Genomic DNA, 16,074 nt, shown 5'->3' with positions numbered 1-16,074 from the left:
TTATTTTTCTTTTTATATATAGCAAAGATATTCATATTAAACAAATGAACGAACGCCACGTCATGTGCGTCCGTTGATCAAGGGAGAAAATTCTATCTGTGAAAATAAACGCTGCCCCCGACTTCTTTCATTTTCAAGTCCAACATTGCTCATGCCGATTTAGTTCTCCTCTTCAACTCCCTTCACTTGCCGCCACTTCTCATATTCCTCCACCACCATCAATGGAGGCGAACGGGTTTCGTCCTTTGGATGAGAAATCTCTAGTCGAATACATAAAAACCACACCTTCCCTGTACTCAAAGCTCGGGAATCAGCTCGAAGACTTGCGCATTAAAGAAGTTGGAGATGGAAATCTGAACTTCGTCTACATCGTCGAAGGATCTGCTGGTTCTTTCGTCATCAAACAGGTAACTTCTTATTTTTCTTTTTATTAATAGTTTTACATCTCTTGGTTTGTGATTATCGATTCGATTTCAAATGTTTGGTTAGAGACTCAAAGAAATGTCTTAAATAGTGGGAAGAAGAACACATTGAGATATCTAAAATATAAATATAAAAAAATTCTATACACAAGGATAGATTATGTGAAGATTTAAAAGCGATGATGCTGCAAGTAATCGAAAAGGATGTATTTCTCATAATAATTGCAAATAATAACTCTTAATCTCTCTCATTTTATTGATTATGTTCCCCCATAAATTTCCCATAATCAAGAACCCTCCATACACACAGTAAACCCTAAACCCTACTTCAACGTTTCAGTACCACAGATAAAGATGCACTTTTTCTTTTTTGTTTTGTTTCACTAAATTTGCTTGCTCATACCTTGTACTTTATACACGTTTCTAGTTATTTCGTTGTTTCTATCTTCCAATTATTTGATCTATTAATTGACAACTCTAGAAGACTTCGATGTGCCTCCTTATGATTTTATCGGAGTAGTAAAGCACATTTGATTAATCTCCACTGTGTAATTTATCATATATTCTTTTAAGATTGAATAGACTAAAGAAAAAAGAAAAAAAGAGGAGGGTTTTATGCAAGAGCATCTTATTATGGGAGCCTCCAAAGCATGGGGTGAATTCAAGGATCTAGAAGAAAGTGGGCCCTGAAGATTCTCTAGGATTAAATTTGACTAATTTTCATTTTTCTCTTAGTTATAGATATGATTTTGATTGGTAATTGTTTATAGTAGCTAGAATTATGGGGATTTGGTGCAATGTAATTTAGCACATAGTTTTTTTTTGGATAGGTATTTTTACATTTTTTTGATGAATTAGTTTTAGTATTTGTTAACCAACCAACTACTCCGAAAGGCCAATCTGTTGGAGAAGGGGAGAATTATGAATATAAGAGAATCACATGGCTTAACTGGGGTATGACACACCCAAGAGTGGAGGACAATATACACTCGACACTTCCCCTCACCCCCTCACTCATAAGGGTGGAAAGATTCAAATTCATGACCTATATGAACCTAGCGCTCTAATACCATATTAACCAACCAACTACTCTAAAAGACCGATCTATTGGAGAAGGGGAGAACTATGAATATAAGAGGGTCACAAGGCTTTTGGGGTATGACTCACCCGAGAGTGGAGGAAAACATACACTCAACAGTATTAAGGTCAGAAACGATAGTTTTTTATGATTACATCCATCGTTTGGGTTGACAACGTACTCTCTTGACATCATATTGACCGAAACATTGCCTTGCAACAAGGTTTTAAACATTTTATTTGCCTGTATGATTTTTCCCATTTCATTTGTCGATTCATGTATATTGCTTTAGCTGCGAGTTTGGACTTTTTGGTGTGAAACCTGATTACTCTGCATTTTGTGTCTTGACTTTGCTTCGTTTTGTGTATCTTCCCAAACTTGAATGTATGAAACTGATTGCCCATTCTGCTCTGTGTCTTTCTTGGATACTGTGTTGAGTAAAAGGGGCATCGGTGATTTGATCTTGTTGCTTGAAAACTTTGTATACCACTTCATCTTTCTTTTTTGGATTGTGGAAAGAAGATGATTGGTTGTAGATGGATGTATATAACATCAAGATAGGCTCTGTTGGATCCTTAGAATGCTAGTTGGCTCGTCTGGTAGCAAAAGGTTACACTCAAGAGTATGGAAGCATCCACTAACCGATGTGAAAATGGTATGTCTGTAACATCTCACAAGTCATAACTATTCACTCACAGCTATCAAAGACCGACAGAAATATCGCCTTGACAGTGTACTCCCTTGAAACCATATCTGACAGAAACATGGCCTCAAAATGAGGTTTTAAACCTTTTTTTTACCTCACGATCTTCCTGTTTCATTTGTCAATTCATATATTTCAGCTTCTAAGCATGTGTGTGACTTTAATTTATACTCTTAACACTTCTATGATCCAGATCTACTGTCTTGTTATTTTTCATTTTTAGTAATTTCTCGCACAATGTTTTGTTGAAACAGTTCGTGTTTATTTGCAGTTCTCCTTTTTGATATCTTGGTCAGTGACTTGGCAAACTAAATGATTTGCCGAATACTTGTATGCTTTGGTTTCTGTATTTTTCTTTAAAAGTATTTTGAATATCTTTTTTTGGGGACAATGACCACAAAGACCTATTTTCAAAAATATGTTTCAAAAAGCTCTTTCTAAAAACATATGGACTCTTTAGTACTCTTCTTATCAAATATTAGTCAAAAAAGATTTTTGAAGCGAAAATACTTTAACTACCCTTTCAACGAGTTTTGAGGTTTAAAGAAATGTGTTTATTTGAGAATATTTTAGGTACTCCTATGTTTTAAAATTAATGACAAGCCCCTTGACTATGGTCAACTCTTGCAGAACAATGAAAAAAAAGATATAAATGGAAGAAAAAAAAGATATAAATGGAAAAAAAAAAATCCTTGTTTTCTCTACTCAAAACTATTAATTTTTAACTCATATAGATGATGATGATGATGATGACTACAACAAAATGATGATGGAAATGAGTATTATCATCATCACCATCAAGCCGATTGGATCTATGTATGTTAGATTTATTAAAATATATAAGTAATTTTTAATAATTAAAACATAATTTTAAAATTCAACTTGAACGTTCATCGAATTGATTCAACTGAGCAAGCGGACTTAAATGAGTCAAATAAAATTATATTAAGTTTATGAATAATTTTTAATAAATAAAAAAAATTATTTTTAATTTTTACAGAAATATTAATAACCAAATAAATTGGTCAAGTTTTTTATTTGACTCAATGTATTTTTAGATCAAATCACTTTGTAAAGTTGTTAAAGATCCTTATTGTTTAATATTAAACAATATGAATCAATGTATTTTTCTTAAACGAATCTTCAAAAGATCCTTAATAGTTTAATATTTTATTAAGTGGGACTTAAATGGTCCATATTGTTTATTAGGGGACTATTCGGTACATATTCTCAATAAAGGGTCCTTCATAGTCATTTTCCCTTTTTTTTATTCCATACTTTTCTGTTGTAGTATTCATTTATGTAAGCTGAACCGTAATTTACAGCTCATTAATTCAATAGATTATTCTATATCTTGGCGGTTCTGTTGTGAACAATATTTTGTGATGTGCCGCCTTGTTTTTCAGTGTGAAAATTTACTTTCGCCTGTATAACAGGTTTCCTTAAATCATATCTCTGTTTGTACTTCTTATTCTGTTGATTACTTTTTGGTTGAGAACCGGTTCTTTTATCCTTTGAGTTCGTTTTCAATTGTTTGCGTTCTTTATATTTTCTTGGTTACTCTCAATACTTGATTTGTTGAAAACTGTAATTATTAATACTCTTCATCTGGTTGATCTGTATCCATAATTCCTTTTGGTTGATTTACTACCTTAGTTAGACTCAATCGAACTCATGTATAAGAAAAGTGTCCACCTCTTTATATTAACATTTCAGCATATTATTACCATTAAACTCATTGATTATTCTGATTTAGGTGAAATTGCACATAGTCTATCTTTTTTTTTTTTTTTAATCTTTTCCCCTTCACACTGGCAAGTTTAGACCAGAATATAATTCTCCTCTAGAGGCATCAACTTTATTGAAGAAATCTTCGTCTTTGTTTTCCGATCTCAGGCTATGGAAAAATGGGATGTTCACTGTGAGGATAGTTCCTAGATATGTCAAATGCTATGCAAAAGTGCCCAAAGTCCTTTTGAGACTCCCACATATACGAGGGGAGCTCCTTTCAACCTTAAAGAGGCTTTACATCATGTTAGATACTTCTATATATATATATATATATATATATAAACTATTAAGATTACAAGATGCTGGATAGGGATTGAATCCAATTCATGTGGTGTCATCCCGTTTAATCTTTTTTCCTTAAACAATGTGATTTCACACATTTGAGAACTAAAGAAATTGAAATGTAGAATGGGAACATAATCAAGTAACTTACATATTTGATTAACCAACAGATATGTGAATTACAATTCCTTGTTTCTTGAGGGTATTGAAAACCATATAAACTCTTTTCTATGGTTGTATCTTGTTTTTGCGAGAGAGCAGGCTCTTCCCTACATCCGTTGTATAGGGGAGTCATGGCCAATGACAAAAGAGCGTGCATATTTTGAAGCATTGGCCTTAAAAGCACATGGTCGTTTATGCCCAGATCATGTTCCAGAAGTATATCATTTTGACCGTGCTATGTCTTTGATTGCTATGCGTTATTTGGAGCCTCCACATATTATCCTGCGAAAAGGCTTGATTGCTGGAGTTGAATATCCATTGCTTGCGGAGCACATGTCCGAATATATGGCAAAAACTCTTTTCTGCACATCCCTTCTCTACCGTTCAACTGCAGAGCACAGACCCTCTGGTAAATAATTGTGCAAATCATTTTCTTATTATGTTATACATTCCGGTATTAATTTTTATTGTTTATTAACAACAAAAAGAAAACAAGCGATACAAACTACAAAGAACACAATGAGTCCCAGTTAAAAACAAACTCCTCAAAAAACACCCCTTTAAAAGCTCCATTCATCTTGCACATATGTTTATCCAACCATCTAGAGTTCTTGCATATACACTCTCTCTATTATTGTAATCCCACACCTCTTACTCGCCGCAGTTCTGTAGGTCCAATACTCATGGAGGCCAGTGGATTTCATTTATCAGGTGAGTGTATGGAAATATAAATTTTCCAGAACTTAAAATTTATGGGGGACATGTAGTGCAAAATGTTCCTGATCGGCCGATGAAGGATTGGTCTTGGTAGAATGCCTTTTGTGTGGTTGTCAAAGGTGGAGCCCCAAGTTTTCCTCCACTCTTACTTTGGTCCTTATTTTTGTTAATCTGTGGCCAGGAATGGTAGTGCATGCTTTCAGTGGGCTTTAAAGTTTCCATTCCCAAAGCCATTAGGGTCATCAAAGTCCTGATTCATGGTTATTTATGATTACTGTAATTATATAATATAAGCATAAAAACATTTGAAAATTTTCATTATGGACTACGTTTTGTTTTGAAATACACGTGGATGTTTTTGTGAGATCTTAATAAGCTTATAATCTAAGGGTAAGAATCAGCTCTCCGTCACATGTCACAAGAAGTGACTGCAATAAGATAATTATTCTCGATGACAGTTTTTTTTTTTTTAAATACTTTTTTTGGTTTGTTTTTTTGTTTTTTTTGTTTTTTTGGGATTGGTGTACCCATAACATCACAACCATTGTCATCAAAGCTTTATCCCAAAAATTTCAGGTCAGCTAAACAAATGTTACTCCTCCTTTCAATATTTTTTAATGAATGGAATGAAGGATCAAGATTCATGTTAGGAGGCGGTGAAGTTTTTACTCCAGCTGCAATCTGATGTAACCCCCAATTTGGACATGGGAGACTGGATTCATTGGTAATGCTGTAAATAAATTTATAAAATAATCATAAATCCAAAATCAAACCACGAGGAGAATAAGCAGGGATATTGTCTTGAATTTGAGAACATCTGAAGCGTAACATAGCTACAACAGTCCTTTCCTGGTCTACCAAGTTACTCAGAGGAGCACAAGATCCCAAGTGGTAGTCTTGCCATCTTTCACTGAGGCACCCTGTTAAATTGATTTTTATTTTATTTTTGATAGATTTAAGTGTAAAGATGGGGTTTTGTTCCCATGTCTGTTGTATTACCATGCACAGATGTCAGCACCTCACCAAGGTGGCACATTCTGTTTCATAGATTTGTGATTAAGCTAAAGTGCCTATATGCTTATATAGGGATTGAAAATAGAGCTTTTAACTGCACGGGGTCATTATTTTGTTTTCTAAATAATGGACTGTTCATATACGCTGATCCATGTTTGCATACTTGCTTTTATGTGGCTGACATGTTGTGTTCCTCGTTCTTTCTGCAGTTGCTGAATTTTGTGGGAACATGGAGTTATGTAGGCTCACTGAGCAGGTTGTTTTTTCTGACCCTTACAAAGAATCTGAATTCAACCATTGGACTTCTCCTTATCTTGATGATGATGCAAAGGCTGTTCGGGAGGACAATAAGTTGAAGCTTGAAGTTGCTGAGTTGAAATCCATGTATTGTTTTGTTTTGATATTTTTCTTCTTTTTGTAATTTGTAATTGAGTTTATATTATTATGGAAATACTTATAGACATAATTATTTCCAACCTGTAGGTTCTGTGAGAGAGCACAAGCCCTAATACACGGAGATCTACATACTGGTTCTGTCATGGTGACCCGTGATTCCACTCAGGTTATAGATCCGGAATTTGCTTTTTATGGACCAATGGGGTTTGATATAGGGGCCTTTCTAGGAAACTTGATTTTGGCTTTCTTTGCACAAGATGGACACGCAGATCAAGAGAATGACCGCGAAGTATGCATCACACTACCTTCTTTTAATATCTGAGCTGTGTGTTAACTAGTAGTTTATATTAATGTCTGTGTGGTTTGATTATTTGTTAGGGTTGTGATATAGTAGAAATGGAAATTCTATTAGAAATTACCCTAGTTGTGGGAATCTTCTACAAAGCATGCTTCAGAGCCGCTTCATGGCACTTCATCTGATGTCTTAACTAATTCAACATGTGACTTCTTTTTTTTTATAGATAAACAGAAACAAATACAAACGGCAGATCGAGATGACCAACTAAGGGGAAAACAAAAACAAAAAAAGAAATGGAAAAAAGAAAAAGAAACAACCACAGAACTACGGCTCCGACATATTACAAATGCAATCCCATTGAACTAGGAAGTCCTCAAAAAAGATCCCTTTAAATTCCTTAAAGACTTTGTTCCAAAAATAAAAGAAACCCAAGGATCGACAAAAATAAATCTTAGCTTGAGAGAAACTTCCCTTCAAACGTTCTAGCATTTCTTTCCTTCCATAGGCCCTATGTAATCACGAACAACGTTAAACTCCAAAGCAACCTCTTGGAAATATGAAAACTCTCCCCCACCTGAGACCACTCCACCAAGAGATCTCTCATCGTACTCAACATACAACCCTCCACTTTGAACAAATAGAAGAAATGATCCCAAAGCTCCTTTGCCACTGGACAATGCAAACGAAGGTGACGGGCCAACTCCTTATTACTCACACACATACAACAATAGTTCGGACCGTAGAAATCCTTTCTTTGCAACTAATCGAGCGTTAAAATTATTCCCTTCACAACAATCCACACAAAAAAGCCTCCTTAGATGGCACTCTAGGCCCCCAAACTGCCTTGTGGGGAAAGACATCCCCACTCCTAGTTGGATCACTATAAAACTCTCTTCACAAAAAACAATTCATTATTGTTAGTAATCCAAATTCTCGAATCCTCTCCATCTGTCTTTTCACAAATGCTATCAAGGCATTCTAACAGTTGAGAAACCTCCGGCAACTCTCAATCATTCAACGACATCCTAATCTCCAAATCCTAAGTAGAGCCTCCAACGTCCACCCCGCAAAATCATGAAATCGGAAGATTCTTTTTCCTTGAGATGACAAACAAAGATAGGAAAATTTCCTTCAAGGGATTCTCACCACACTAAGAATCTTCCCAAAATCTGACCTTATCACCCCTTCTGACCTTGAAAGTCACCCTCTTTTTGAATTGGGGGAGAGTCTTAAAAATACCTTTCCGAACACCACAGCTACGCCACTCTCCCAATTGAGGGAGTCTTCCTCAAATTTAGCTGCTATCACCTTACTCCATAACCCTTCCCTCTCTACTTCGAATCGCCAAAGCCATTTTCCTAACAAAGCACCATTCTAGGATCCCAAATTTCTAAACCCAAGACCACCCAAACTCTTAAGGGTACACACATTTTTCCAACTAACCAGGTGAATCTTATTCTTCCCTTCTCTTTCATGCCACAAAAAATCTCTAAATAGTATCAATCCTCAGCTTCACACATTTGGGAATCAAGAATAAGGAGATAACGTAAATAGGGATACTAAACAAAACACTTTTGATCAAGGTAAACTTACCACCCTTTGACAAATACCTAGCTTGCCATGAAGTCAACCTTCTTGCAATCCTCTCAATTACCGGTTCCCAAATACTATACACTTATAAGGAGCCCCCAACGGTAATCTCAAGTAAGATGAAGGAAGAGAGCTCACTTAGCACCATAAGGACATTGCTAAAAAATCCAAATCTACCACTTGACCCACTGGATACACTCTACTCTTACGTAAGTTCACTGATAACCCTGTAATAGTTTCAAAGCAATATAATAAGTCTCCAAGGAATCTAATCTATCATTCGTAAATACCAATGTATCATCTGCAAACAACAACTGTGTAACCAAAGGCCCCCTCTCACTAGGACGAAAACCACTCAGATCACTGTTATCCACCGCCTTGCCAATCATCCTCCCCAAGGCCTCAGCCACCACCAAGAACAAAAAAGAGGAGAGTGGGCCCCCTTGGCGCAACCCTTGAGAACTCTTGAAGAAACCTTCTGGGGAACCGTTAACTAGTATGGAAAAAGAATTCACACACTTCATAACGCAAAAAATCCACTTATGCCCAAAACTCATACGTTCTAGCAAATAATGCAGGCACCCCCAACTAACGTGATCATAAGCTTTTTCCAAATCTATCTTGCTAATAACACCCGACACCTTAAATTTGAACCTTGAATCTAAGCACTCATACGCAGTAAGAATCTCATCTGTGATCTATCTCCCAATCAAAAAGGCCTCTTGGTTAAGACTAATGATCCCATTCATCACCTTTTTTATTCTTGTAGCCAACATGTTAGAGATGATTTTATAAGTAGCCCCTACCAACAAAAGAACAATTTGACCCAATATCCAACACAACATTCTCGAAAAAATCGTTCACTACCGCCAACAAATCCTCTCTAATAGTATCCCAACAAGTTTTGAGAAAACCCAAAGTGAATCCATCCAGCCCCAGTGCCTTAACTGAGCATAGATTAGAAAGAGTTGCAAAAACTTCATCTCTTGCGAATGACCTCTCTAGCCACCTCCTCTGAGCATCGGAAAAACAATCAAAATGCAACCTTTCAAGCTTGGGCCGCGTTTAATGAGATTTTGTGTATAACCTAGTGTAGAAGTCTACTACACCCTTCCTAACTTCCTCTTCCCCTTCAATCAAATTTCTTTCAATCTTGATTTTAGTAATGAGGTTGGATCTTCTATGCGCATTAGCCATACGGTGAAAAATTTAGTATTAACATCTCTCTTGTTTAACCACCTAGTCCTCGACTTTTGCCACCAACAAACTTCTTTCGTATTCACCCTTTGCTTATACTCATGAAGGTATCCCCTTTTAGCTCTGCCCCCAGGAGAAAGAAGCCCCCCTCCTCCCTATTATTTAACTCAATCTCCAACAAAATCTCTTTCTTACGCACCTCCACCTGCCCAAACACTTTCCTATTCTACTCCTTGAGCTTTATTTTAATACCCTTCAACTTCAATCTAAACACCACCCTCGGTCTGCCAACGAAACTCGAACTCCCCCACCAACTCTCGATGAGACCCTTGAAATTATCATGCAACAACCACTTGTTTTCAAACTTGAACGGGAAGGGCCGCCTAACCAACGGACCAACCTGAAGATGAATTGGACAATGGTCAGAAGTCGGATTCGGAAATGACTCTTGGCTAACTTTTGAAAAGTACTCCCCCCAACTGGAAGTCACCAAGAATTTATCGAGCTTGTTTAAGAAGAATTATGGAAAAGTAGTTGCTAAGTCTCAATGTGAGAGCTTGGCAGATTTTACATTAATAAAAGAGTCAAAAGACAAATGTGTATTTATGCTGAGCTGGTGAAATACTATGGCGAGAGCGGGTCACTTCTATTCCCAAGAAGTACTTGAGTGGACCCAAGTCCTTAACTTAAAAAACACGACCTAATAGCATCTTTACTCTTTCAATCCACTGTGCATCATCACTAGTCACAATAAGATCATCCACATAAACCAAGACAATGGTACAACGATCATCCACTCCTCGACGAACAAAGCAGGTATGATCTGAGTGGCATCTAGAAAATTCTATAGATAACATAACATCAGAAAAATGTTGAAACTAGGTTTGTGGAGACTGCTTCAGACCATATAGAGATTTGAGAAGACGGCATACCTTATCAGAATATTCTCCCTGAAGACGAAACCCAAGAAGGGGGTTCATATAAATAATCTCAGTCTGATCACCATTTAGAAAGTCGTTCTTCACATCGAGTTGGTGAAGTGGCCAGGAGTGACATGTAACTAAAGAGATAAGAAATCGAACAGTGGAAAGTTTGGCAATCGGAGCAAACGTAGTACCAAAATCTTTGTCAGGAGTCTGTGTAAACCTCTTAACAACGAGGCGTGTCTTATACCGATCAATAGTTCAATTGACGAGATATTTTACAGTGAAGACCCATTTACAACCAACGGTCCGCTCCTCAGATGGAAGGGTAACAAGCTTTCATGTATTATTTTTTTGCAAAGTATCCATCTTAGCAGTTATAGTTCTAGTCTACTGAGAGTCTCGCAAAGCTTCTAATATAGACCGAGGAATGCAGATAGAATCAATGACTGTAAAGTAGGCATGATAAGAGGAAGAAATACCCTGATAGAAAATAAACTGGGCAATAGGATGATTAGTCACACACCCCTATTTACCTTTGTGAATGACTATAGGCAAGTAAGAGTCAGAAATATAAGGGATAAGGATAGGTATATGTGTAGAGGAGAGGATATACCCGAATCCAATGACGAGGTTGGCAAAGGTGGAGGAGGGCGAGGACGACGAGTGTAGACCTTAAGCGTCGACGAAGATGGAGAAGAGACAGGAGAAGGCAACACTATAAGAGATATTTCCTGTAAGGTAGAAGAGTCCTACAAAGTAGATGTGGCACGAAAGTAGGGAATATTTTCAAAGAAAGTAACATCAAGAGAGTGTATAAGACGGTGAGAAGCTAAATCATAACACCGATACCCTTTTGACGTAAATGAGTAACCCAAGAAAACGCATCGAATAGCTTTGTCATCCAATTTTGTGCAATTAGGGGTTCTGTTCTGAACAAAGCACGTGCACCCAAAGACTCGAGGTGTAATGGAGAAAGTATACTATCAAGTTGAAGGACATAGAGAGGTACTTATCTCTCTAAGGTGTGACTCGGGACGCGGTTAATAAGAAAAGCCGCAATGAGGGCTGCCACATTCCAATATGCCTTAAGAACGTGCATTCCTCGAAGAAGACATCGAACAATATTCATGAGGTGGTGATTCTTATGCTCCACCACCCCGTTCTGCTCAGGAGTATAAGGACAAGTCAACTGGTGAAGCATACCACGCTCATAAAGATGGGAGCGAATCCAATCGGATATATATTCCCCCCATTATCAGACCTAAGGGATTTAACTATAATATTGTACTGAGTCTGAATCATTTTAAGAAAATTAACAAAGATAGGAAACACTTTAGTATGAGAACGCATCACATAAGTCCTAAGTCATGTTATTTGCTCAGTAATGGAGGCCAAAAGTAATCAAATTAATTATGTTTCCACACATTGGCAATTTCTCATCATATACAGTCATGTATCCCAACTATTTTGGGTTTATCATTCAATTCTCTATAAAGCAGATATCTTCTTTTAAGGCACGCATTGTCAAATCAGTTTTTACTACAGTTCATTTCATTTTCATCCTTCCTCTCCCCCTTACTAAAGCTTTCTACCTGCAGTATAGATCATTGTAGCTCAGAAAAATATTCTAAAAAGACAATTATAATTGATTACCTAGGCTCTTCATTATAGCTTAATGAAAACCAATGTTGGTAGATGATAACTAGAAAGAGTTTTGGAAAGCAATAGAGATGGCGTAGTCAGTCTGCAACTATTCTCTGTGATTGTTGAGTTGTTGTTAGCCGATATTTAGGATCACATTGTTGCATTGAGGGGCAGTTCGATCATGTTATTCAGTATGTTTCATGTTGTAGAGAGTTTACCCGATTCTTCTGCCAGGCTGGGAGTCTATCAACAACCCGTGGTTGATGTACTTCAGTTTCCTGGCTTCTGTATCTTATTTACTTTTTCCTCTAATTAAGTTTCTTTATCTCTAAAGGAAAGAACTGATCGTCAAATGTGAGAACTTTATATTCTGGTAGGTCGGCAACCAAGTTCTCTAACAAGCGAAAACTGTAATCTACCACTGACATCTTTGTTAAGTTCACCTGACCACAATTTTTGAGTCAACACTTCGACGATGATGATAATATCTTTATTAACTTCAGGGATGCAGATAACGATTTCTGACCACTTCATTGTCATTTTAAACCTTTGGTTGATGCTTTTGAGTTTATACCCAGTTGTGTGTTACAAACTTTCCATATAGGCCTTTTCTGTATCTTGATTTTGAGATAAAAAGGATAAAAAAAGATTAATGGTTTGGAAGCATTGCTGTCTCTCATCTCTTTTCCTTCCACATTTTCAAAGTTAAATTCCATTTCATGTTATTTATTTGGACATTGGTTGCACAAAGTGTAGTGATTGTCGTGAGTATGTCTAACCATACATTCTTGTGCAGACATATAAACAGTGGATCTTGAGGACAATAGAAGACACTTGGAACCTTTTTCAGAAGAAGTTCATCACACTTTGGGATGAACACAAGGATGGGTCTGGGGACGCATATCTTCCCGCAATTTATAACAACTCTGAACTTTTGCAGCTTGCACAGAAGAAGTACATGACAGATTTGTTTCAGGACAGTCTGGGATTTGGCGCTACCAAAATGATAAGGTAACATACCAGATACATGCTATGTTCGATATATTTTCTGTTGGCTTGTCCATTCATGCTTTGAACTAGTGTATTCATTCCTCTGATACATTCACTTAATTTTTTTTTAGGGAATGTACCCCTTACTCCCTTATCCATTAAGTTGTTTTGTTTTTGTAAACTACATTATACTGGAGCCTGAAGATCCACACATATGGACTTGAAAATTCGAACTGGTTACTTGAAACACATGCTTTGGTTCACAAACACATTTGCTCATTCCAAATTTGGAAGAACACAACTTTCAAAAATTATTAATCTTTTTAATCAAATGGATAAATGTCTGGGATCTATGCAAAAATGTGCTAATTGACCATATCACATTGCATGAAACACAAACCAAAAACAACCACAGAAACAAATTGTTAAATCTTAGACATGTATCACACATTCACTTTATCAGATTATCTTTACTTTATTAGAACATTTTTTTTCCAGCTATTATTTATATATTCTTTATATAATTTTAAAGTACATCAGCTCATCTAAATGCATTGTTTTTATACTGTATACTAAACATGAAAAAAAGAATTAAAAAAAAAAAAAAACACTCCACTTAAAACATTATAGAACTGTCAGCTCATCAGGTTTGTGGGGGTCAATGTTTCTGACCCTTTGTATGGTCTTTCTTACATGGGTTCAGTTGCAAAATACTTAATTAAATACATCTGTCTTAAACATGAAGCATGTCCATTGGTAGTAAATATGCTATCTTATAACACCATTGATGGATGGATATTTATGAAGGAATAAGTTAAAATTAATCTCATATATACTTGAAAATTTCTGCTCTTACTAGTTCTGATGTGGACTGATTATTAACCAACCAAAAAGGCCACATCTGATGCACAATGAATGTCTCAGCTGTTTTATTGTTGGATTGCAGGAGAATTGTAGGTGTTGCTCATGTTGAGGATTTCGAATCAATTCATGATCCTAGCAAACGAGCGTATTGCGAGCGTCGTGCTCTTAAATTTGCCAAGAAGCTTATAAAAGAAAGGCGTGGATTCCAGGCTATCGATCAAGTTGTTCTGGCCATTCGGGAACTTACATCTTGATATGTGTCTGTCCTGGGCGTGAACCTAGTCACATAAGTCTGCTTGGCCAACTCTTAAATATGTACCCTTCCCATGTTTGGGGTACCCCAACATGTAGTGGTAGTGTTGTTAGGGGGTGATCCCCCAAGTCTCCTGGTGTGTATAACTAGTCTCCTGGTGTGTATAACTAGCCACTCTTTTTGGTGTAGTGTGCCCCTTGAAGTCAACCAACCTGTGAGGTCCTGGGCTCTCACAGACCAATACGTTTGTTTTACCTAAATACAATCGATATATGCTTATCTTTATGACTATGGCTTATAACAAATAATAATAATAATAATAACTGGTGATTCATATAGTGATATTTTTACTGTGAAAAATAGTAGGAATTGTTTGGCCCTATGTTACCAGGTTCGCTCGAAACATCCCAAACTGCCAACTGGTACAAAGCAAACCGGTTTGCGGTTCAATTCGCTCATTGATTGTGCAAGCAATGAACCAGGGAACCCCTTTGTTTTGGTTGATATTAGAGATGCCCCTCCCTTGTTTTGTCACTTTTATAACCTCTTTTGTCATTATAGAGTTATCTTTTCGGGAACTAATAATTTCCTCCACCCTATCTCAAATTTAGAGAAATCCCTTTGAACTAGGTCATCTTTTCTAAACATGGTTTTAAAACACGGTTTCATGTCTTGTTTGGTCGCTGGCAAATACTGAGTCGTTTAGGACGAGTTATCTGATACGTTTGAAACATCTCTTTCAACAATGAGAAAAATATGTGTGGGGTTTTAAATCTCATCCAATACATTGACTCTTCCGTCCATGCCTGATACTGAGTAGTGCAGTGTCTCGGATGAGTTTTGAAACCATGTCTCTAAAAAATTTAAATGACCTAAATACCCCTTATGAGATTACATCTACAAACTGGGTCCGTTCTAGAGTCACGAACTACAAACCCAAATTTGAGCTGAGCGAACTAATGAACCAGGTAACATAGGTTTGCTCCCTCCCAAATAGGATTGTTGTTATATTTATTGCCAAACACTGGTAGGAATCGACTATTTATATTTTGGGATTTTAGTTGACTCTATAAAATGCAGCTTTCGGAATTCCTCATCTTTTCGTTAGGAGTGCTGACTAGATTAAAAAAAATGGTCTTGATCCTCTTAACATCTCTCAGGCTGCATATAATCATGGAAGGAGCCCTTTGGATGATGACATTCCAATTGGTCCTCTTAGTAGCATTATTTATCCATATATCAATCTGGAGGAGTGGCCTCCCTGCCTATTAAAATATCTGTATTAAGCATCGCATGTATTCACTGGCCGGCAAATTTTGAAGGAGATTGATTTGGTAGCTGGGAAACTTCCATACAGAATAAAACAGAATTATTTGTCATAGCTTCCCCGCTAATCATTCGTGTAGATTGCTTACATTTCCGGTTTTCAAACATTATTATTTCTTCCTTTCCCTTATATAACACTAAATAAAAATCCCAAGTGGCAAGCCAAGCCTCCATAGACTCTTTAGGAAGGGCATAAACTCTTTAGGAAGGGTAGGTCAAGTGTTCAAAACCCCATTAAGCAATGAATTCCTTGGGGTCACCCTCTAAGATCTGGTTGAGTCAATGTAGGACTTAATGAGGGGGTGGTGTGTGTGACTATAGGATTAGTGTGAAGGGTGGGGATTCCTAAGACTGTCAATGGGTACCCATTTAAGCAATGAATTCCTTGGGGTCACCCTCTAAGATCTGGTTGAGTCAATGT

The 16,074-nt window shown here is 36.8% G+C and overlaps 1 protein-coding gene across 1 annotated transcript; it reads left to right on the top strand.

Annotated features, from left to right (window-relative positions):
- The first annotated feature begins 27 nt into the window (after positions 1-27).
- On the top strand, positions 28-14,612 carry LOC147407076 (methylthioribose kinase-like). Its single transcript, XM_086435470.1, has 6 exons — positions 28-407; positions 4,538-4,847; positions 6,379-6,553; positions 6,653-6,854; positions 13,017-13,231; positions 14,157-14,612. The coding sequence occupies exons 1-6, from the start codon at positions 222-224 to the stop codon at positions 14,326-14,328; spliced, it is 1,260 nt and encodes a 419-aa protein (XP_086291596.1). The 5' UTR covers positions 28-221; the 3' UTR covers positions 14,329-14,612.
- The last annotated feature ends 1,462 nt before the right edge of the window (positions 14,613-16,074 follow it).

Source organism: Akebia trifoliata, chromosome 3 (genome assembly GCF_017979445.1).
Source record: "Akebia trifoliata isolate Shusen 1 chromosome 3, ASM1797944v1, whole genome shotgun sequence".
Lineage (NCBI taxonomy): Eukaryota > Viridiplantae > Streptophyta > Magnoliopsida > Ranunculales > Lardizabalaceae > Akebia > Akebia trifoliata.
The sequence above is the reverse complement of the archived record's forward strand: the minus strand, read 5'-3'. Positions and strand labels throughout refer to the sequence as shown.